The sequence below is a fragment of the Pteropus medius genome, unplaced genomic scaffold (genome assembly GCF_902729225.1).
Source record: "Pteropus medius unplaced genomic scaffold, Ma_sr-lr_union100, whole genome shotgun sequence".
NCBI lineage: Eukaryota > Metazoa > Chordata > Mammalia > Chiroptera > Pteropodidae > Pteropus > Pteropus medius.
Window position 1 is genome coordinate 1028 of NW_024355129.1, and position 25268 is coordinate 26295.

Sequence of the window (25268 nt, forward strand, 5' to 3'; positions counted from 1 at the left end):
ATTCCTGTTTTTCGGAGGTAGGCCTGTAATGATATGAACTTTCCGCTTATTACCACCTTTGCCAATTCTATAGGTTTTGATATGTTGTACTGTCTTCATCATTCATTTCTGGGTATTTCTTGATCTCTCTTTTGATTTCTTCCCTGACTCAATTATTCTTCAGTAGCATGTTGTTTTATCTCCATGTGTCTGTGGTTCTTTTCGCTTTCTTTTTACAGTTGATCTCTAGTTTCAAAGCATTATGATTAGACAATATGGTTGGTATGATTTCAACCCTCTTATATTTGTTGCGGCTCTCTCTGTTTCCCAGTATGTGGACGATCCTTGAGAGGATTCCATGTGCATGAGAGAATAATGTATAAACAGCTGTTTTGGAATGGAGAGCTCTGTAAATGTCAATTATGTCCAGTTGGTCTAAGGTGTCATTTAAGGATATTATTTCCTTATTGATTTTCTGTTTGGATGATCTGTCTATATCTGACAGTGGTGTCTATAGGTCTCCTACTAAGGTAGTGTTCTGTTCTGTTTCTCCTTTTAGATCTGTTAGTAATTGCTTTACATATTTCGGGGCTCCCTGACTGGGAGCATAAATATTAAAAACGTTATTTCTTTTTGGTGCATGATTCCTTTTACCATTATGAAGTGTCCGTCAGTATCTTCCTTTACTTTTTCTATTTTGAAGTGTTTTTCATCCAATAATAGTACTGCTACTCCTGCTTTTCTCTGAATGCCATTTGATTGAAAAACCATTTTCCACTCTTTTACTTTGAGTCTATATTTGTCTTTGGAACTGAGATGTGTCTCCTGGAGGCAGCATATGGTTGGGTTTTGTTTTTTTTATCCAATCTGCAACTCTGCCTTTTTATTGGTGAGTTCAGTCTATTTACATTTAAGGTGATTATTGAAATATGAAGTCTTCTTATAACTATTTTATCTTTTGCTTTCTGGTAGCTCGGTGTTTCCTTGTCTTGTTTCTCTTTTTCTTTATAATGGTTGGGTTTTGTGGGTTTTCCCTCTGGTCTTTCTTGTTTTATATTATATAGTTCATTTCTGAATCTTTGGCCTGTGGTTACCATTACAAATATGTAAAAGATACTTATATATACAGTCATCCATTTTCTTCTGTTTGTGCCTTACATCCAGTCCCTTTTGCGAATTTGGATCTTTGAGTTCTCCTCTTTTCAGTCATTGTTGTCTCAGGTTGTCCCTAAGTATGATGAATGTTCATTACTGTCTTGCCATAGCAAATTTCTTCTTCTTGTTTAAGCTTATAATGCCTTGGTTTTAGTAAGAGTTGCATTCCTCTGCTTGCATCTGCCTGCTGGTCACCTTACTCCTAATTACTTATCTTTTTCTCATTTTGTTTTAGGTGAGCTGACCCCTTTCAGTATTTCCTGTAAGGCAGGCCTCATAATTTTTGTATGTCTGGAAAGGTCTTAAGTTCTTCTTTATGTCTAACGGAGAGCTTTGCTGGATACATTATTCTTGGCTGGGAGTTCCTTTCATATGATATTTTGAATATTTGATTCCAATTCCTTTCTAGCTTGTAAGATTTATGCTTAGTCTGATCATAATCTAATGGGTTTTCTTTAATGGGTTATCTTCTTCTTTTCTCTGGCTGCCCTGAGAATTCTTTCTTTGTCATTGATTTTGATAATTTTAATACATTGTTTCTTGGAGAAGGACTTTTTGGGTTGACATAATTCGGTGTTCTGTTGACTTCTTGAATTCCAGGTTCCAGCTCATTCCTTGATTTTGGGAAATTCTCGTCCACTATTTGTCTGAAATGCTTTCTAATTCTTACTCCTTTTCCTCCCCTTTGAGAATGCCCATTATTCTTATGTTTCCTCTCCTGATGGTATCAGCTAGTTCCTGTATTTCTCTTTCATGACTTTTCATTCTTTGGTTTCTCTCTTCTTCCTTCTGATTTATTTCTAGGTTTCTGTCTTCAATATCACTAATCCTTTCCTACATTTGGCAACTCTATTTTCAAGCTTGCTATTTCATTTTTCATCTGTTGCAGTGTGTTCTTCATCTCCAGAAGTTCCATTTGGTTCTTTTTGAGAGCTTCAGTCTCCTTCCTAAAGAACTCATTCTGCTCATCTAGTTTTTTCATTCATGAAATTTTCGATATGAATTTATGATATTGTTTGGATGTCATCAAGCTTTTCCAGAAATACCATCTTGAATTCTCTGTCATTTATCACATATTTCTATGTCCGTAAGCTTATTTTCTTGAGATTTTTCTCTTTCTTTCTGAGCTGCCTTGTCACCTTGGTTGTTCATGGTGTTTAATGGACTATTTCTCCTCCTGGGCATTAATGGAAGTGTATTCTGCCTTTTTTCTAGAAAGATTTATTATGTAAGACTCTTTAGTCTATTGTAAAGAAGGCATTTTCTTTTGGTTTCCAGTGGGTTTCCAGTGGGTGCATCTAAGCCTGTTGAATCCCTGCTTTATATAAAGTCTTAAATAGCACCCCATTTTTTTCTTATATTCAATGCACCTAACTACTCTCATTCTCAGTCCCTGTCAGTGTTCATGGCAATTTCAGTAGTGTTTGTTCAGAGTCCCTGGGGCTCCATAGTGTTTGGTTTTGTAGGCCATAGCAGGAAGAGCCTTCTGGGTTGGAGGGTGGTGGCTGAAGTTCAGCCTCACATTTTGCAACTGGGACTGAAAATAATAAACTGCTGTTTTTCTGCTCTCCCCACTTCTCTGCTTTCTGCCCTTATGCCTCGGCACTGCCACCAGCCATGTGGAGCTTATAGCTCTCCCAGGCATCAGGAAACTCTCTGCACCTTCTCTCCTCCCTCTCTTCATGCTACGAGAGGCAGTTTCTTAATTTTTCTCAGTCTACCACCTGACACCTGTGTTTCTGAGCTGTTGTAGCTCTTATGCACAGATCTACACTCTGATGTGCTGGTACGCAGTTTGGGTGTTTTTTGTTGAGTTTTAGATGTTCAGCTTATTGTTTTTTGAAGTTTATTTAAAGGGAGTTTATTTTATTTTGGAAAATTACTCAGAAGATTTTGATCTTAGACATCCCATAGAAACATATCTATGGATCTCCATCATTCCTAAAGGAATTCCAAAAGTATCCATATTGGCAGGATTGTCTTTGTTTGTCTCTCTCACTCTCTCCATCTCTCTCAGGCCTGCACTTACCAACCCCCTTCAGGTGTACACTTTCACTTCAATAAACCTCGCACTTTCCTGCTTGCTGTTCACCTTGCTGTTGAATTCTTTCTTGGGAAATAAAACAGGTATCTGATCACTGGAGCCTCAAGTTTTCTGGCTGTTCAGTCTTACTCTTGAATTTTTTCTTGTGGAATAACACAAGAACCTTTCTGGTGACACCCCCTGAAGAGAGTATGGGGCCAGCAGAACCTACAGCTTCCACCTGCAGGGGTGCTTTGTCTAGAGAAAATAGAGATAATGCAATGGTACTAATGCAGGGAGGAGCCAAGAGAATTAAAGTGTTAAGCCATATTCAGAGACAGCAATGTGCTGATCAGCCCTGCAGCTAGGCTGGGAGGACACCTTGAAAATGAAGGAAGATTTCTACCAGGATTGCTAACAACCCATTCCTCACACCTGTGAAGGGGAATAGGAACAAAGAGTCATTCCCTATGGCTAACACCCTGGGGAACTTATGGATTAAAGACTGGGAACTGCAGACCTTTCACTCTACATATTCTTACCTTTTCATGCTGCATGTATGTCCATATCAAAGGAAATGGATTAACAAAGTCTTTTAAACTATAACCAACAGGTTCTAAAGAATGACATGTATACTGAATTCCCTGAATATTCAAGGTCCCTCTCAGCGCCTTTATTCTGTCTCTCTCATTGTCCATCTTACTGTCCCTTTTAATGTCTCTCCTACGCTTTGCCCCTGAGAGGATACTACACTATGTCTGTGGGGTGTTACTTCATTTCTAATAAACATTCCTTTTGACTCTAATTTTGGTGTGTGAGTTGAATCCTTTCTACACTGTCCTCCAAAGGACCTTCTCTCGGTACAGGGCCTGTTCTCCCCATCACTTGGGGAAATCTGCCCTGTTCTGCATCACCTTTTCTGGCAACCACGAAGGAACCAAAGGACATAAACTGGTCCCTCCCAAGTTCGCCATGGCTCCTCTCATCTGAGTGGTTGGGATTCATTTCCCTACACCATGCACATCAATTGTTGGCCTCGGGCCAACAGTTGATGCATTTTCTGGGGGGGCTAGTGAGAGACTTGTTCTCTAACTGAGCAGGAATCCAGTGGCCCTGTATACCTTTCCCACTTTTCTTCCTCTAGCTTCCCTGACTTGGCATCGCTGTTGGAACTGCATAACCCCATAAGGCTATCAGCTTTATGGTTTTTAAGATTTCTTAGAAGCGACCTTATAGGCCAGAACGGGAGTGGCAGGAGATTTGAAGCATTCGAAGCAATTGACAACCTATAGAACTTCATCCAGCAAGGTTATTACTTAGGATTGAAGGGCAGATAAAGAGTTTCACAGATAAGCAAAAGCCAAAGCAGTTTACCACCACTAAACTGGCCTTATGGGAAATGTTAACAGGTCTTCTTTAAACAGAAAAAAAAGGCCATAACTACGCATAAGAAAATACAACAAAGGAGAAAAAAAATCTTCCTGGTAAAGGCAAATATATAATAACCACAGTTAATCAACCACTTAGAAGTTAACAGGAAAGTTAAAAGACATTAATAGCAATATTAACTATAAGTACAGTAAAGAAATAAACCAGGAGATTCACAAAACAAAAAGAAAGAAAACATGATATCGAAACATAGAGAAGAGGGGGAACAAAAATGCTTGGTTTAGAATGAAACCAAACTTAAATGTCTATCAGCCTAAAATAGACTGCTATTGATATAGACGGGTTTTTATGAAACTCATGGTAACTACAAGCCAAATCCACACAGAAATAAATATAAACAAAAAGAGAAAGGAATCTCATCAAGAGAAGAAACAGCCAAGGACAACAAAAATAACAAAATGACCACAAGCACATGCCTATCAATAATTATCCCAAATGTAAATGGACTGAATGTTCCAATCAAAAGACATAAAGTGACAGAATGGATTTTAAAAATGACCCATCAATATGCTGCTTACAAGAAACTCACTTCAGATCAAAAGACACAAAGACTGAAAATGAAGGGATGGAGAAAGAGAATCCATGCAAATAGAAATGAAAAGAAAGCTAGGGTAGCAATACTCATATAAGACAAAACAGACTTCAAAACAAAGAGTGTGAGAGACAAAGAAGGACATTACACAATTTTAAAAGGGTCTTTCCAAGAATAGGACATAACAATTATAAATACGTTACGTGCCCGATATACCCAAGTGTACAAAGAAAATATTTATGGACATAAAGGCAGAAATTGAGGGTAATACTATAATAGTCCGGGACTTTAATACTGCACTTACTTCAATGGTTAGTTCTCTCAGACAGAAAATTAAAAAGGAAATAATAGCTTAACTGCCACATTAGACCAGTCTGATCTGGATAAGACATTTACAGAGCCTTTCATCCAAAACTGCAGGTTACACATCTTCCTCAAGTGCACGGGGGACAATTTCAGTATAGGTCACATACTATGCCACAAAACAAGTTTCAGTAAATTCAAGAAGATTGAAACTATATCAAGCATACTTTCTGACCACAATGGCATGTGACTAGAGATCAACTACAGGAAAAAACTGGGGAAAGAAAAGACAAATATGTACAGATTAAACAACATGCTTCCAAACGTGGATCAAACAGGAAATCAAACAAAAAATAAAAAACTACCTCGAGAAAATTGAAAATGAAAAGATAATCCTAAAACTCTCTGGGATGAAGCGAAAGCATTTATAAAATGTAATTTGTAGCTGTACAGGCCTACTTCAAGAATCCCAAATAAACCATCTAAATTTACACCTAAGGAAACTAGAAATATCCTGTTTTATTGTATTTCAAATAAAACCCAAAGTAAGCAGAAGGAAGAACATAATAAACATTAGAATGGAAATAAATGGAATACAAAAGAGAAACAATAGAAAAGATTAATGAAACTAAGATTAATGAAACTGGTTCTTTGAGAGGAGAAATAAAATTGACAAGACTCACAAGCAGAAAAGAGAGAGAACATCAATAAATAAAATCAAAAGAGAGATTACAACAGACACCACAAGTACCAGTTTACATCCTGTTAGGATGCTAATTCACGAATCCGAGTTGTACTGTGGGCACTGGAGATGAGAGTAGTTCCTGTATTGATTACAGAGTGTGCATTTCTCCCTCAAAGGCATATTTATCCCATTTTAGATGGCTCTGCTTTCCCTAAATTAATCTGTCTTGTATTTTTCAAATTTTTTCTTTTTAAACCTTTGGGCTCCATGATCGATGTTGTATGGTACAAATATTTCATTTCTTGAGGACAGTATAGATGAGTAGATTAGTTACTATGGATTTAACTTTATGGTCTGCCATTTATTGAGTAATTTTTTCTGAGTTCTCATGCTTAACCTTCATCTTTAGGATTGCTAAGAAAAACAGTTGAGATATTGCTTTGTAAACTTTAAGTTTATATAAAAATAAAAAATAAAAATAAAAAATAAAAAATACTACATTTTCCTCTTTATTATCTGTACTTAAAAAATTTTTTGCTTTCTTTTCAAATAATTCTTTTAAACATATTTTTAAAATGCTCCCCACTATGTTTGATTGACTTCAGCTCCAGATGCTGAGGCTTAAATATTGTTAACAAAATACATTTGAGTGCATTTCCCTCTCTATTAAATAGACTTCACTATAGTGCTGATGATGTGCCAGGAAGGAATGGAGTTAAGACTGAAATATATTACTATGCTTTTAATGCCCTGCATGGGTTCTATTCTTTACTATTAACTACAAAACTCATTCAAAGCATACTGTTTTAATTTTATCACGCTTATACTGTTTTAATTTTATATTTTATACTGTTTTAATTTTATATTTTTTAGGGCTTCTAGGGGTCCTTTGAGACAAAGTATAGCAGTAACAATTTATTTGACAAAATAGGAGATCTTAGCTATGAGTAAAATTTTTAAATTTTAAATCTCCACCCACATTTTCTGTTAATAAAAAGAAATGTTTTAACGGATATCTTAGGGTAGCAAAGAAAATGGAATATAGGAGGAATTACTATATCTTTTCCATAGCATCTTAGAATATATATTTTCTCATTCCAGGTATTTATTAGAAATCATAAATGCTTTGACATAGAAACTTGATTATAACAAGTCTTTTGTTTACAAAGAACCACTTTTAGACCATTAAGTCTTTTAAGTAGTGCCAGTCTTGTAATGATAGCAATCCCCATGTGTTGATACTGGCAATTTTGGTATTTTATAAGAAATAGTACAAATCTTAAAAAGAGATTCCATTATTTGGGGACCACATACATTATGAGATAGTAACCATGATTTTAATTAACTGCAGGCAGCTAGACTCTTTAAAAAAAGTTTTTAAATGACAGAAGGACATTGCATGATGATTGTGTTTTTTCAAATTACCATTTGTTTTTTAATCAGTTGTGTCCATTAGAACATTTTGCAATCTTGGACATGTTCTATATGTGTAAGTGACAACTGAACACTTGAAATGTGGTTAGTTTGAGTGAGCAATGGAATTTATTGATTTTTAAATTTTATTTTTATTTTAAAAATTATTTTTAATTAGAGTTACCATTCGATTTTATTTTATATTAGTTTCAGGTGTGCAGCATTGTGGTTACACATTTATATAATTTATGAAGTGATCCCTTTAATTATTCTACTACCTACCTAGCACCATACATAGTTATTATATAGCATTATTAACTATATTCCCTATGCTTTAATTATATCCCCATAACTACTTTGTAACTACCAATTTATACTTAGTAATCCCTTCTGCTTTTTCACAGTCTTACAAACTTTTTCCCCTCTGGCAATAACCAGTTTGTTCTCCTATCTGTGAGTGTATTTTCATTTTGTTTGTTCATTTATTTTATTCTTTAGTTTGTTGATTTGTTTCTTAGATTCCATATATAAGTGAGATCATAGGTATTTGTCTTTCTCTGACTGACTTATTTTATACCTTTTAGGTCCATTCATGTTATTGCAGATGGTAAGATTTTTTTTTTATGGCTGAGTAATATTCCATTGTATATATGAACTATAACATCTTTACCTAGCTTACTCATGGGCACTTAAGTTGCTTCTATATCTTGGGTATTGTGAATATTGCTTTCAAGAACATAGGGGTGCATAGATCTTTATGAACCAGTGTTTTGGTTTTTTTTGGATAAATACTGAGAAGTACAATTTCCGGGTCAAAAGATAGTTCTATTTTTAATTTTTTGAGGAACCTCCAAACTGTTTTCCATAGTGACTGTATCAATTTGCAATCCCACCAATAGTACACAAATATTCCCTTTTTTCCACATTCTTGCCAACACTTGTTTTTGATTAATGACAGCCAGTCTGACATGTGTGAGGTGATATCTCATTGTGGTTTTAATTTACATTTCTCTGATGTTTAGTGACCTTGAACATTTTTTCATGTCTATTGGCCTCTTTGGAGAAATACCTATTCAGGTCTTCTGCCCACTTTTTAATTGAATTGTTTTTTTTTTGTTGAGTTGTATAACTTTATAAATTTTGGATATTAACCCCTTGTCAGATATTCAGTAGGTCTTTTCATTTTGTTGATGGTTTCTTTTTCTGTGAAAAAGCTTTTTAGTTTGATGTAGTCCCATTTTTTATATTTTCTTTTGTTTCCCTTGTCTTAGGAAATATATCCAAAAAATATTACTAAGAGCAATATTGGTGTGGATTTATTTCTGGGCACTCTATTCTGCTTCATTGATCTATATGTCTGCCTATGTGCCAGTACCAAGCTGTTAGATTACTGTAGACCTGTAGTGTAGTTTAATATCAGATAGTGTGCTACTTCTTACTTTGTCCTTTTTTTTCTCAAAATTGTTATGGGTATTTGAGGTCTGTGGTTCCATATAAATTTTTAAATTATTTGTACTAGTGATCTGAAAAATGCCATTGATATTTTGATAGGGATTGAATTGAATCTGTAGAGTGCATTGGGTAGTATAGATATTTTAATGATGTTGATTATTCCTATCCATGAGCACTACATATGCTTCCATTTATTTGTATCTTCTTTAATTTCTTTTTTCAATGATTTTTAATTTTCCCAGAACAGATCTTTTACCTCTTTGGTTAACTTGATTCCTAGGTATTTTATTGTTTCTGGTGCAATTGTAAATGGGATTGTTTTCTTAATTTCTCTTTCTGTGAAAGAAAAATACTGTATGATTTCATGTACGTGGAATCTGACAGAAATAGAGAGTAGGACTTGGGAATTGAGGGAAATTAGGAATTGTTGGTCAAATGGTGTAAACTTTCAGTTTTAAGTGGAATAAGGTCTGGGTATCTAATATATATCACAGTGACTATAGTTAATAATACTTGTATATTTGTAACAATACTTGTGTTGTATACTTTAAAGTTGCTGAGAGAGGTCTTAAATTTCTCACCATAACAACAAAATAATGGTAATATGTGTGGTAAAGGATGTGTTCCAAACTTTATTGTGGTAAATATCTTGCAATATATGCATGTATGTCATTGTATTGTACACACTAAATTTATGCAATGTTATAAGTCAATATTATCTGATAAAGCTGGGGAAAAATAGTTTTCTCATTTCATTTCTGATAGTTAATAAAGAGTAAATGAAGCAGTCCAAGCAAGATATTTAGAGGAGTTTTTGACACTAAGTAATGGGTAGTCCCTGAAAAGAAAATATACTATAATTTTTTTTCTTTTTACTATGTCTTATAATTTTTCCTGATAGTTGGAGGTGATGTACATGAGAGTATATAAAATTTTCACACTTATGCCTTTAATAACATTGTGGTAAGGTGTGGGGGAAAAGTATACTATGGTCCTGTGATTAAGTCTGTCTTTAATTGAGCCTCCTTGGTTAAATTTGTACCTAGTTATTTTCTGATGAAATTGTAAATGGGATTGTTTTCTTAAATTCTCTTTATGATAGTTCATTATTGGCATATAGAAATGCAACAGATTTCTGATTATTAATTTTGTATTCTCCTACTTTACCGCATTCATTTCTCAGTTCTAACAGTTTTTTTTGTTGGAATCTTTACAGTTCTCTCTATATAGTACCATATCATCTGCAAATAATGTTTTACTTCTTCCTATCCAAATTTAATGCTTTTTTTTTCTCATCTGATTGCTGTGGATTGGACTTTCAATACTATGTTGAATAAAAGTAGTAAAGCAGTCGTCTTTGTCTTGTTTCTAATCTTAAGGAAAATCATTTTAGCCTTTTCCTGTTGAGTGTGATGTTAGTTATAGGATTTTTATGTATGGCCTTCATTATGTTAAGGTATATTTTCTCTTTTCCAACTTTACTGAGAGTTTTTATCATAAATGGATACTGGATTTTGTCAAATGCTTTTTGTACATCTATTGATATGATCATGTGATTTTTATCTTTCAACTTGTTAATGTGATATATCACAGTAATTGATTTGTGATTACTGAACCAACCTTGCATCCCAGGAATTAATCCAACTGGATCATGGCGAATGCTCTTTTTAATGTATTGCTGAATTAGGTTTGCTAATATGTTGTTGAGGATTCATCAGGGATATTGGCCTATAATTTTATTTTTCTGTATTGTCTTTGAATGGTTTTAAAATCATACCAAGTGTTAATGTGGCCTCATAAAACCAACTAGGGAGTTTTTTATCCTCTTGAATATGTTGGAATAGTTTGAGAAAATAGATCTTTTTATTTGAAAATTTACCTGTGAAGATGTCTGTTTGTTGAGAATATTTTAATTACTAATTCAATTTCAATAGTAGTAATCAATTGTTCAGACTTTCTCTTTCTTCTTGACTCAGTCTTGGAAGAGTGTATGTTTCTAGGAATGTATTCATTTTTTTCCAGATAGTCCTATTTGTTAGCATATAATTGTTCATATAATTTTCTTACTTTTTTTTTGTATTTCTGTGGTGTTGTCACTTTTATTTCTAATTTTATTTATTAGGGTTTTTCTTTTTCTTTCCCTTGATGAAGCCAGTTCAATGTTTATCAACTTTATGATTTATCTTTTAAAGAACCAGATCTTAGTTTCATTGATCTTTATATTTTCTTTAGACTCTATTTTGCTCTAGTCTTTTATTATTTTTTTTCTTCTATTCACTTGGGCTTTGTTTGCTATACTTTTTATAGTCCCTCGAGGTGTAAGGTTAGATTGTTTATTTGAGATTTTTCTTGAGGTAAGCATGTTACTTCTTAGTAAGGTTTTCACTAAGTGTCCTATAGATTTGGGGCTGTTGTGTTTTTTTCATTTGTTTCAGGGTATGTCTTGATTTTTTTCTTCATCTCGTATCCATTCATTGTTTACTAGCATGTTATTTAGCCTCTTGTGTTTGTATATTTTCCATTTTTTTCCTGTTATTGATTTTTAGTTTCATACTATTGTGGTTGGAGAAGACACTTGATATGATTTTAATTTTCATAAATTTACTGAGACTTGTTCTGTGGCCTAACATGTGGTGTATATTGCAAAATTTTCTCTGTGCATTTGAAAAGAATGTATGTTCTTCTGCTTTGGGGTGAAATGCTCTAAATATATCAGTTCAATACATCTGGCTTGTGTATCAATTAACTCTGCTGTTGATTTTCTATCTGGATGATCCAACTATTGGTGTTAATTGGGTGTTTAAGTCTCTGACTATGACTGTGTTATTATCAGTCTCTTCAGTTATGTTGGTAAATACTTGTTTTATAGGTGCTCCTATGATGGGTGCACAAGTGTTTATCAAGGTTATATTCTCTTGCTGAGGTGATCCCTTTATCAGTATGTAATACTCTTCTTTGTCTCTTATTATAGCCTTTGTATTAAAGTCTATTTTGGAGTGACATCAAAAACATGGTGAAATGAGAGATGGCCCCAGATATCTCCCCTTCAAACAACAATAAGCTGAATATCTAAAACACAATAAAAAAACTTAAACTCCACATCAACACATCTGAGCATGGAATCAGAGCATAAGAGCTACCACAGGTCGAACCCCGGGTATTGGGTGGTGGAATGGGAGAAGCAAAGAAGCTGCCTCTTGCTGTCAGAGATCCATGTGGGAGGAGAAGAAGGGGAAAGGTGTTCCAAGTTCCCTGAACATCCAGTCTGGCTGGGAGAGCTGTGAGCGCCATGCAGCTGGCGGTAGTTCCCAAGGTTAGGGCAGAAAACAGAGAAGTGGAGACAGCAGAGAAGCAAGAAAGGCAGAGAAACAATAGTTGATTGTTACCAACCACAGCTGCAAAATCCCAGGCTGAGCGGCAGCCCCATCCCCCAACCCAGACAACCCATCCCCCTATATCCTCCCATTCAGAACACCGTGGAGCCTCAGGGAAATCTGAACAAATGCTACTGAAACTGTCACTAACACTGACAGGGACTGAGAATGAGGGTAGTGAGCGTGATTAAATAAGGATAAAAAGGCATTATTAAGACTTTATATAAAGCAGGGACCCAAGAGGTTTAGACACCACCTACTGGAAATCGAAAGAAAAATGCCTTCTTTGCAATAGGCTAAAGAGAACTTTATATAATAAATCTTTCTGGGGTGGGGAAAAAGCAGAATACACTACCATTAATGTGCAGGAGGAGAAATAGTCCATTAAACACCTTGAACAACCAAGGTGATAAGACAGCTCAGAAAGAGAAAATTCACCAGAAAATAAGCTTAAAGACATAGAAATATGGGACTTAAATAACAAAGAATGCAAGATGGTACTTCTGAAAAAAAAAATCAGTGACATCCAAAACAATTCATATCACCAATTTCAGGAACTGAAAGAAACAGCTAGATGTGCAAAACGAATTCTCTATCAAGGAGACTGAAATCCTCAAAAAGAACCAAATAGAACCTCTGGAGATGAAGAACATACTGAAAAGATGAAAAATGAAATAGCAAGCTGGGGATATAGAGTCGACAAAATAGAGGATTATTTTAATAATCACCCTAAATGTAAATGGACTGAATCATCTATAAAAGGACACAGAATTGCAGATTGGATTAATAAAACAAAACCCAACCATATGCTGCCTCCAGAGACACATCTCACTTCCAAAGACAAACACAGACTCAAAGTGAAAGGGTGGAAAATGATATTTCAAGCAAACAGCATTCAGAGAAAAGTGGGAGGATCGGTACTAATATTGGACAAAATAGATTTCAAAATAAAAAAGGTAAAGAAAGATACTGAGGGACACTTCATAATGATAAAGGGAATCATGCACCAAGAAGACATATCAACATCTATGCTCCCAATCAGAAAGCCCTGAAATACATAAAGCAATTACTAACAGAACTAAAGGGAGAAAAAAAGACCAAAACAGTATCGTAGCAGGGGAACTAAATACCCCACTGTCGGATATGGACAGATCATCCAAACAGAAAATCAATAAAGAAATAATATCCTTAAATGATGCATTAGACTAACTGGACACAATTGACATGTACAGACCTTTCCATCCCAAAACAGCTGTTTATACAGTCTTCTCTAGTGGACATGGAACATTCTCAAGAATCAACCACATACTGAGACATAGAGATAGCCTCAATAAATATAAGAGTTGAAATCATACCAGCCTTATTCACTGATCATAATGCTTTGAAGCTGGAGATCAACTGTAAAAAGAAAGAGCCACAAATACATGGAGATTAAACAACCTGCTACTAAAGAATAACTGGATCAGGGAAGAAATAAAAAGAGACATCAAGAGATACACAGATATGAATAACAATGACAGTACAACATATCAAAACTTTTGGGACACGGCAAAAATGGAGATAGGCAAAAACAGACCTATCTCCAAAAACAAGAATGTGCCCAAATAAACAACCTAATGCTTCATCTTAAAAAATTAGAAAAGGAAGAACAAATGAGGCCTAAAGTTAGCAGAAGGAAAGAAATAACCATAATTAGACTAGAAATAAATGAAATTGAAAACAAAAAATCAATAGGAAAAAATGCAAAAGTGCTGGTTCTATGAGAGATTAGTAAAACTGACAAATCCCTGGCTAGACTCACTAAAGAAAAAAGAGAAAGGACATAAATAAACAAAATCAGTGATGAAACAGGGGAAATTATGACAGACACCACAGAAATGCAAAGGATCATACAAGAATACTATGAAAAAGTATATAATATCAAATTTAATAAACTAGAAGAAATGGACCAATACTTAAAAAAATACAATCGTTCTAGTCCAAATCAAGAGAAATGGAAAATCTAAATAGGCTGCTTAGTATGGAAATTGAAACAATGATCAACTCTTAAAAGGCATCAGCTATTTTTTATTTCTTGAAAAACTAGCAAAAGACCTCATTTTTATGGGTCCTTTGTGAGAAATAGCTAATAAAAAATCTTAAAATTTTAGTTATTACTGTCAAAAAATAATAAGTGGAGCCACTTTAAAATGGAGCCAGAGGTGCCATTTCAAATTCTGTGAAACTACCTTTCATGTCCTATGTCTCAAAACTTTGGCAAATAAAACAGAGTAAAACAACATTTGTAGGGACCTAAGCAACTTTGTGTCCCAAACAACTGTTTATAAAAATAACAAGAAAGTAGGTATTATGACTGAAAATTTAAAACATTATTTAGAATTAGTATCACTATATCACACTATCTGTAGCAATAGCAATGCCTTCCTAATATGATGTCATTGTACCTTTCCTTTCTCATGAACACCCCTTGCCTTTGCCTCTTAATTAGAACACTATCTGGGCTTCTGCCGGAATCAATGCTTCCTGATTTGTAACTGTTCTTATTGATCACAACTGGATGCTTTTTGCCTTTCACTTTTAAAGGTCTTTTACTTTTAGGTAACGATACCAAACAATAAAATATTTATTATTTTCCTTAACATAATGATGATGATGATCATTATCATTAATAAGTACTTACTCTATTCTCCTCAAACTCTTACAAAAAATCAAATAGGAGGCAATACTTCCCAACTCATTTTATGAAGCAAATATTACCCTGATACCAAAACCTGTAGATAACACACAAAAAGAAAACTAAACATCAATATCTCTCATGAACACAGATGCAAAAATTCTAAATAAGATACTAGCAAAACAAATGCAGCAACATATGAAAAAGATGATACACCATGATCAAGTGGGTTTCATCCCAGGGGTACAGGGATGGTTCAACATAAGCAAATCAATTCATGTGATACACCACATAAACAAATGAGAAAATAAGAATCATATGATCTTACTAATCCATGCAGAAAAAGCCTTTGACAAGATACAGCATCCATTTATAATCAAAACACTTAACAAAATCGGTATAGAAGGAAAGCACCTTAACATAATAAAGACCATCTATGATAAACCCTCAGTCAACATTATACTTCATGGTGAAAAACTAAAAACCTTCCCTTTAAGATTAGAAACAACGCAAGGCTGTCCACCATCACCAGTTATTCAATATAACATTGGAGGTCCTAGCAAGTGCAATCAGACAAGAGAAATATATAAAAGACATCCAAATAGAAAACAAAGTCAAACTGTCACTATTTGTGGATGACATGATTTTCCATATAGAAACCCTAAAGACTCCTACTACAACACTACTAGACACAATAAGCAAATACAGTAAAGTCTCTGGATACAAAATCAACATTCAAAAATCCATAGCATTCCTATACTCTAATAATGAAGTGTCAGAAAAATAAGTGGAAAAAAGAATTCCTTTTGCAACGCCACAAAAAGAATAAAACTCCTAGGAATAAATTGCCACAAAAAGAATAAAATACCTAGGAACAAAACATGTGAAGAACCTATAAGACCCTATTAAAGGAAATTGAAGAAGATACAAAGAAATGGAAAGACATTCCATTTTTTGGGGATTGGAAGAATCAACATAGTTAAAAAGACCTTATTGCCTAAAGCTTTATACAGATTTAATGCAATCCCCATCAAAATCCCACCGGCATTGTTTAAATAAATAGAACAAAAACCCATCAGATGTGTATGGAAGCATAAAAGACCCTGAGTTGCCAAAACCAAAGCGCATATACTATTGGCAGAAAAACAGACACGGACAAGTGGAACAGAATTGAGAGTCCAGAAGTAAACCCATATTTATATGGGCAAATAATTTTTGACAAAAACCCCAAAAACATACAGTGAAGAAAAGAAAGCCTCTTCAATAAATGGTGCTGGAAAACTGGAAAGCCACCTGTAAAAGAATGAAATTAGTCTGTTGTCTATCACCACTCACCAAAATTAACTAAAAATGGATTAAGAACCTAAATATGAGACCTAAAACAATGAAGCGCATAGAAGAAAATATAGGAACTAAACTCATCAACCTCGGAACTGAAGATTTTATGAATTTGACCTTAAAGACAAGGGGAGTAAAAGCAAAAATAAATGAATGGGGCTACATCGATCTAAAAAGCTTCTGCGTAACAAAAGAACTGTCAACAAGATAAAGAGATAAGCATCCAAATGGGAAAATATATTTGCAAGCAACACTTCCCATAAGGGCCTCAAATATACAAAGAACTGGTACAATTCAATAACAACAACAAAAAGATCCAATAAAAAAATGGGTAGAGTACCTAAACATACACTTCTCCCTAAAGGATATACAAATAGACAACAAATATATGAAAAGATGCTCATCATTTCTAGCTTCGAAGGAAATGCAAATCCAACCCACAATGAGATACTATCTCACACACGTGAATTTTGTGGGTTTTACTTTTTTTAACTTGTTCTTATGTATTTCATAGGTTGTAAGTTGTCCTTTTAAATAACATCATTATATCCAGCAAGGTAGATATAAAAGGTGAATCTGAACTCCTGGGCATTCTAAGTTAAATATTTAACCAGAAATTTAGGTTGTGGATAGTAATTCAATAAAATTTAAGTTTTTGTTTTACTATGCACTAAATGTGGTAGAAATCTTAATCTTGATATATGTATTTTATGTAGTATTACATATTGTTATCATGTTACAAATATTTTAGTGTACTATGTAACTACTGTGTTAACAAAATATTGAGCTGATATTCTTAGGAAAGAAGATATTCTCAGCTCTATGAAGAAGCAGTATATTTACAACTGTCAATTTTCCGATCTGGAACTCTAACCTTATTCTTTTATTTACAGTTTATATGTAATCTTGCTATACCATATTCATGCTCACAAATGATAGTTTCTTTTGAAAAAAATTAGAAGTATGAATGTTCAAGTAATATTTCATCTTAAGTCCTTATATCTTTTAAGATGAGACATGAATGACTTGTGTTTAATATTCTAAGATTAAAACCTGCAATTGTTAAAATGTTTAACTAAAGAAATTAGCTGGAATACAAGTTAGCATAACAAGTAACAGTGTGGTTTTTGTCTTAAATGTTGATGTATTTAACAAATTAAAACATTTAGTATGACACCACATTCTCTATATTGTGTTGTATCATGTAGTTTTGTCACATAAAAGTATATGGAAATATTATATAAATAAAATGAATTTGTACTATTATATGTTTATAAAGTTTTCAAGGAATCAGAATTTTAATACTTCATTTATTGAATCATATTTGTGCTACAAACCAATCAGTCTCTCTTTAAGATTTGAAAAATATACTTTGTTGGAACAGTGCTGTTTTACACAAAATATTATTACATGGGGATTCTGAACCTGGCAGGATACACACATGTTGTTTCATAATAGCACTTTTTTTCAGGCATAAATTATTTGATCATATATTTGAAATATTTATTTGGAATCCATAATAGTGTCTTGACAGAAAACATGTTGCTCTTATCACAAAGTGTTGTACAAGTCATTGTTTAAAGCATGAACGATTGTTTTTCAGGGGTGCTTGTTAAAGTCAAATTTATTTGATGTCCTTATTGCTTTCCTTTAGAAGTACTGAAAAGTCTAGGGCAGCTTCCTTCCTTGACATAAAACAGACACTTGATTGCTTATCAGAATGTTTTTGAAAAACCTTTTATATAAAAGTGAGTTGAATGAGGTACAATGTCATTCACAGTACCCATTTTAAAAAAGTATAATTGTTTCAATGTCACTTTTATAAGTACTTCTACAATACATAAATGTATGTTCACAATTTATACTTTCAGGTGTATGCTGGGTTCTATTTAAGATCTGTTGTGATTGTAACCAATATTCAGGCCACTTTAGCATTATCTTATCACATCAATCTGTTGTAATAAATATTCAGTGCCTACCACTGAAGTGTTTTCTTATCTCTTTCCAAAAGTTAGTCAAAGTAGGCACAGTTAGATTTTTTTTCTGTAAAATGTTAAGTATTCACTCCATTTGAATGTAGTGTTTGTAGTAAGCACACACAAGATAAGATTCAAGTTTTCATACACTTCATCATTTTTAAAATGTGAGTTCTGTGCTACCAAGAGTACATGTACATATTTACTTATAATAAATGCTGCTTTTAAAACATTTATGCAGTTGACTTTTTGTGAATGAACAAGTCAGATTATTCTAGGGAATGAAAAAAATTTTATTCCTCTCACCCTTCTCCATTTTTTCCTATAACTGAAGTGGTAGCATATGACATAAAAATCAGGACTCATTCTGACAATACTTCCTAAGGGTATAAAACCAAAAGTTATCAAAACATAGGTTATCATAAATAAGTGGCTACATTACTATAGATGTTACAGATATGAAATATCTGAATACTGAAACAATGTTTAATAAGTACCATCAAACTTATATGATTAAATGACCTTTGAGCTATTATTTAATAGCCTTTGAAGGCCATGTACTGGCAATGTGGAATCAGAATTTTTGAATCATAAATTGAAATCATGTTATATTTATTTAGTTCAAGATGAATACCTTCAGTATAGTATACGCAGTCAGTGGTTTAAATAGTTCCTTGCAAGATATATTTTTTAATGCCATGTATCTATTATTTGAGAGAAAGTCACTAATACCTCAAATATTTCGAGCTGAAAATATTTATATTTTTTTCCCCACATAAACTATTAAGACTCACCTTCACATATCACATTGTCATTTTGATTGTATTTACAAGTGCTGAAAAAACCTGAACTTAGTGACAAGCAGCATTATGAGCCTAGTAGGTAGAATAATTTTCCATCTTAGAGTAGAGGCATTTAAATTCTGGAATAAACTAAGATTTGTAAGGTGAAATTTATTGTTAGCTAGTTTTTTATTGACAGCAAATTACCGATATCCTTAAGAGATTACTCAGAAACCCACCTGAACTAAACGTCCATTATACCCAAAAGTGAAATTGCCAGATTTTACACACTGAAATTCAAGATCATCAGTATGTCCATCAAAAGAAAGTTACTACAGAAATAATCAAAATGTACATGAAAAGACAATATGGGAGCATTTCTTTTACCTGAAATCTAGGGGTTTTTTTAAGCTTTCTACAGAAGATGCTCTTCTCTGATAATTCTTCTATTTGATTTCTGTACCACAACTGGTTTAACACTAGACATATTCAGTAGCAATGACTCTGATTTTACTGAAAATGACTATTTACTTCTGTATAAAGAACATAACACATTGCAAAAAAAGATGAATATCCCTGATAATAAAAGTGCAACTTAAGAGGAACTGAGAATTTGGGGTAGGAGGAAGGAAAAAAAGATTTTAGTACTTTAAAAGAGAAAATGAATTTTAAAATGAAAGAGTTGTTCAGCTATGCCTGGGAAAAATTCATATACATTAAAAGAATCAATATAATGGATATTATATATAGAAAAACCTAACTATAGGTTAGGTAAAAAAATGGACACCACAAAATTTATTACTATGGCAAAGATAAAATACTTTGGGTTGTAGTCAGCAAAATTTATTGGTGATACAGTACCTTTTTCATAGTGTGGAGGGACTTGAAAGTTTGGTTTTGCATGCTTTAATGTAATTTGATTCCCCAAAATATAAAATTATTTGAATAACTATCACATTTTTTTTTTTGTTTCCAGACAGGATTAATAGTGCTAAATCATAAGGAAGTTTGAAATATAATAGAGATGTGTCACCAGACACAATGGTGGGCAGAGCCCCCAAATCATGGTGATTGTACATGGTGTCGCTCTCATCAATAGGAAGAGAGAGTATTCCGCAAAGCTAGTGTATAAAGGGTGTGTGCGCTCAGGGGTGGGAGACTGCTGAGGAAGAGTGGCGAATTCTTGGAGTTACAAGGGAGCACGCGCAGTTTCCAAACATGCTTGAAATAGGCTTCCTCATACATTGTCTCGTTTTAATGTTAAATCTCCACCTGCGCATGATTTTTAGCATTATAATGAAGAAAAGTTCATCAAAAGAAAAAAAAGGTGTCATGATAAGGCATCTCAGATGCTACCTTGTAATTTTTGTGCACAAACCAGTTTCTTAGTGGTGGTCTTTGGGTTCCTTATCTGAAACCTACTAGCAGGCTTAGTTAGCCCTGGAATTTGTCTTTTCTTGACGTGTTCAACTTTGTTTTTGCAAGGGATATGATACAGAATACAAGAAAGTCATAAGTTTAAAGAATAATGATGTTGTGGCACAAGCTGGTTACAAGTCCACAATGCAAAATGAATAAAAAAAAATCACCTAAGAATATGGGTTAATAGTTAAGTGTAAGAAAATGTATACATACTCTTCCAAATAAAAACAACTAAGCAATAGTCCAATGTTGACTATCTCTGAGGGTTATAATTTTTATACCTTTCATGTGTTTTTTGAAATAGGATGCACTACATTTGTTAAACGTGTGAACTCACGTGGGCTCAGAGCACTCTATCCAGGTGTGTACTGGCCACAATAAATAAGATGTAGAACCGTGTAAAACCAAAGTCGGTTTATTTGGACTTGGAAGTCAGAACAGTTCTGTCCCTGCTAGGTGACCTCTTCCCACCGCGACTCCTGGACCGGGAGGAGCTGCGGCTGCCCCAGCATCCCTGGCCCCGGCTGCGGTCCCTTTTCCTTCCTCTGCTGCGGGAGCTGTGCCTCTCCCGACTTCTCGACGTACGCTGGTGAGATTTCCTGCCCCTGTGGCTGCCTCTCCTTTTCCTCTCTGCTTCTCCATTTCTTTTGTAGGAACGGGGCGGGCTAGGGCTTCTCCTCCGCCTGGGCCTGCCGTGGTACTCCTCGTGGTGGCCCAGCCTCTCTCTCCTCTCCGAGTTCTTGCCGAAGGAGGAGCCAGTCCGCTCTGGAGACAGGTAGATGTCGCGGTTAGCCTCCCAGAACTCATTGTTGGGGTTTCTGAACACATGAAGGAAGTTGCAGTGTTTCCCTCTCGGGCACTGTTGTATTTCAAACAAACCTGCGACGGAACAGTGAGGAAGTTAGCACTTACTGCTGGCACTGCACCGTTCTCAAAAGGTACATCTCTGATGTTCGCGTGTGACAGAACTGTTTTCTCCTGTGTATCATTTAAAAGGGGCCTGCGAAAATTGATTTTACAGTTCCTGGTTTTCACAACTATTCAAATGCTCTAAAAAAATGCATTGTGAAAGTAACAACTTAGGAGTTTTAATTAAGAAGAATATCCAATTTCCACACAGCATTATGGTTCAGAAATAACTGAACAGATGGTGACCACACAATTTTTTTCTAGAGTTTCACCATCCCTCTGATTAACGATTTAGATTACTACTTAAGACCATTAAACTAGACCTTAAAGTCCCTGTGGCAGTGTGCTTTGAGGACACAGAGGTAGGAAGACAAAACTTTTGGTCTAAAAGGGACCTTTTACAGGTGCAGGAATCTATATTTTACTTATACTTAAAAAAAAAAGTGATAATCATTTCCTTAATGTTTTAAATTTTAGTTCTTTTAATACAGAAGATGCTTGACAAAGTGAAATCTATCTGAATAATTCCTGTGGGGCTTTTGAACTTTTTAGAAAAGCAGTAACTCCCTGACATTATATAAAACAATTCAAACTGAAATACCTTCCTCCCTAACACCATCTATAAAAATTAACTCCAACTCAATATCACAAGCCTAAATGTAAGAACTGAAAGGATAAAATTCTTTAAAGGAAAACATGCAAATAAATATTGTTGACACTCGGTTAAGCAATCATTTCTCAGATATAACATCAAAATTATAAGAAAAAAAAATTGGACTGCATCAAAATTAAAAAATGTGCCTCAAAGTGAAGAAAAGCCCTACATATGAGAGAATGTCTGCAGAGCATAAGACTAGAACATTTAAAGAACATTTATAGCTCATTAATAAAAAGACAAATAATCCTTCCCCCAAACAGGCAAAGGGCTTGATCTTTTTTGATTTGAAGTTCTTAGTTTGACTAAGCCCATCTGATAGAAATTTTAAAGTAACTGAATGCATCTTTAAAATACATAGCCTACAATTATAATCAATCTCTCTCACAAAAGCATGTTTTTCATGTAGGACAAAAGATACTATATGATGACATGACAGAAGAGTCATTAAGTACGAAGACGAAAGAAAAAATGGCTCAAGTAAGGGGAGCAAATGAATAGAAGAAATCTCTAGAAATGTGACACATAAAATATGGCTTCTTGAAGTACAGGACTCGGAGCTTGTAACCAAAGATCAGACACCCAGCCTAATTTCCATCTTTGTCACCAATGCATTGTGACCTCAGTTACATCAGAGATAAGGTGATCCACAAGTTCTGTTACAGATCTAAATTTGGGTGTTTTTTAAAAACTTTAAAAGATTTTTGTTCCTATTAAAAATGCCCCTGTATTTAACAATAGAACGATCAAGAAAAAAAATCATCGTTTTCTTTTACCACAAATGGCCATTTTCCACCGGGTCACTGGGCAGAATTCGCACTGGAGCTGCCGTCCTGCGTACCATCGTCCGTTAAATAGAGACAGCGCTGCCTGGCATTCTTCTTTCCTTTAAACCACAAATTAAAAGATGTACTTCACAATAAAGTTCCAATATATAGATTAACCCTACTATTATTTAACCACTTTGTTAATTTACTGTAGGACTACTAAGTCATTGTTTTTGCACTACTCCTGAGAGCACTCAAGCTCTAAGGCCTAACATATATTCAAAAACCTTTTAAAACTCTGAGACGTTTTAATAGATGAAAAATACCTTCTTAATCTAAAAGAGCTGACCACTGAAAATGCAAAAATTTTTTCAAAATGCAAATTTTCCACTGGTAGAACCTGTTTGTCACGTCTAGGATGGCTGCTGTTCATACTACACTGGTTAATTTAATCAATTAGCTCTGGAATGCTATGGGCAAATATAAAGACAAAGCAATGATATATTTTGTTTTCTTGTCGGTCAAATTCAGCTAAGATTTATTCGGCCTTCAATTTCTAGCACTTTCAAACTTATACTTCTATATTCTTTATTTTACTTTTTTTTGGCTTTGTATTTTAATTTCCAAATCATGTATTATCACACTGAAAAAGATTCAAAACCATATAAATTTACAACAAATGCAATATATTTTCTGTATTAGCTCTTGATGTTTACATTAAAAAAATATATCATTCATAGGAAAGATATTTATTCACTAGAATAATCTAGAGGTCGAAGTTAAAGAAACACTATGCTTTATGAAATAAACACTATACTTTACAAAACATGAAGACATTTATGTTCAAAATACTTACGACTGATACTGAACATATACATTGCCTCTCAGATGAGGTTCCAAGTTACAGCTGACCTAAGGAGCAATGAAAAATTCTATCATTAAAACAAAAAACAAACAAACAAAACCTAAGGAAAAGAAACCATTCAGTTATGCATTTTGTCCATGCTAACATTACTAAAAGATTCTAAAACAGATGTACTAGCCTACTCTCACTTCTAGTAAATATATATATCTGAATATGTAGCACCATTGCAGGCCCTAATGACTTAATCTCTGTTGACTAATATTTTAAAATATAAGTAAAATGTTACAGTTTTACTTTATTGTAAATGTTAGAGCCCTTCCATCCTATTATTTTCTCTCCTTTGTCCTATAGGTGAGTATTATTCTGAGGTTGGTTATATTCCTTAACTCCTAAACACAAACATATATACACATATACATAAAGTGGAAGCATATATAGATGTGTGATATAAAATATAAACACATTATGTACATACATATGCATTTATGTTTATGTTAACTATATGTGGATATACATATATTTATAAACTATATGTAACATGTATTATGTGTTAAAAAAATGTTTTCTATGCCTATATCACATACTTTTAAAGACAAAGCAAAAATTAACCACTTAAGTACTGTACACTGAATTCAACAAATAATAAAATTTATTTATCAATGCTTCTAATGATGGCTAAAGAATTGCTTTCAATTTTGAATCAAACTGTGCTACAGTCGTTTGTTCTTGAACTCATCTCTATTGGGAATGTGATGATTTCTCCACTAGACACAACCAGAGATGCATGTGAAATGAGGTTAAAAGTCTCTTCAACTTCACATGTATTGACAAATTACTATCTGAAATGGTTTTACTAATTTATGCTTATTCACTCATTCTTGAAATTAATAACATTTATGCCTGGTAGGTATAAAATACCTTATTTTAATATGAAATACTCTTATTACCGCTGAGGTTGAGTATTTGATTTGTGTTCAGTAAAAATAATAATACTGACTTATGTTTATATCATAGTAGAAAGATCTTCAAACATTCACATTAAAGGTTACCCTTTCTCTCCAAAATAATTTTGTAATTTTACATATTTTTGCAGAATATTAAAACATCCAAAAAAGGAGGGAGGAGGAGCAGGCAACATCAGTACTGAATGATTCTAAGTATAATATATAACACCATTCTAATAAGGAGACCTATATGCAAGTGGCCTTGAAGATGATTTAACCCAATTGATGACAACGACCTGTTATTAATTTTTTACAATAAATTTGTTTAAAAACTTTTTCTATTAAAAATTTACTGGGGTGGCTCCACAGTATAGTAGTTATCACATCTGTTTTGCATACAGAAGGAAATGGCTTCACACACCAGGTGGAGCCACGGACCATACTCCGGGTGTGCCAGGCTCTGGGTTTGTCAGACCCTCTGAGTGTGCCAGGGGTGCCAGGGGTGCCAGGCTCCGGCTGCGCCAGGCCCCAGGTACATGTCGCAAGCGTCAGGGAGGAGACACCCTGCCTT

General features: G+C 34.1%; 1 protein-coding gene across 1 annotated transcript; it reads right to left on the reverse strand.

Moving 5' to 3' along the window:
* Nucleotides 1-20018: 20018 nt before the first annotated feature.
* Nucleotides 20019-23887, reverse strand: LOC120598438 (U2 small nuclear ribonucleoprotein auxiliary factor 35 kDa subunit-related protein 2-like). Its single transcript, XM_039857237.1, has 3 exons — nucleotides 23745-23887; nucleotides 22898-23007; nucleotides 20019-21436 (listed from the first exon to the last, which is right to left on the reverse strand). Exons 2-3 carry the CDS (start codon nucleotides 22908-22910, stop codon nucleotides 20973-20975), a joined length of 477 nt encoding a protein of 158 aa, XP_039713171.1. The 5' UTR covers nucleotides 22911-23007; nucleotides 23745-23887; the 3' UTR covers nucleotides 20019-20972.
* Nucleotides 23888-25268: the final 1381 nt, after the last annotated feature.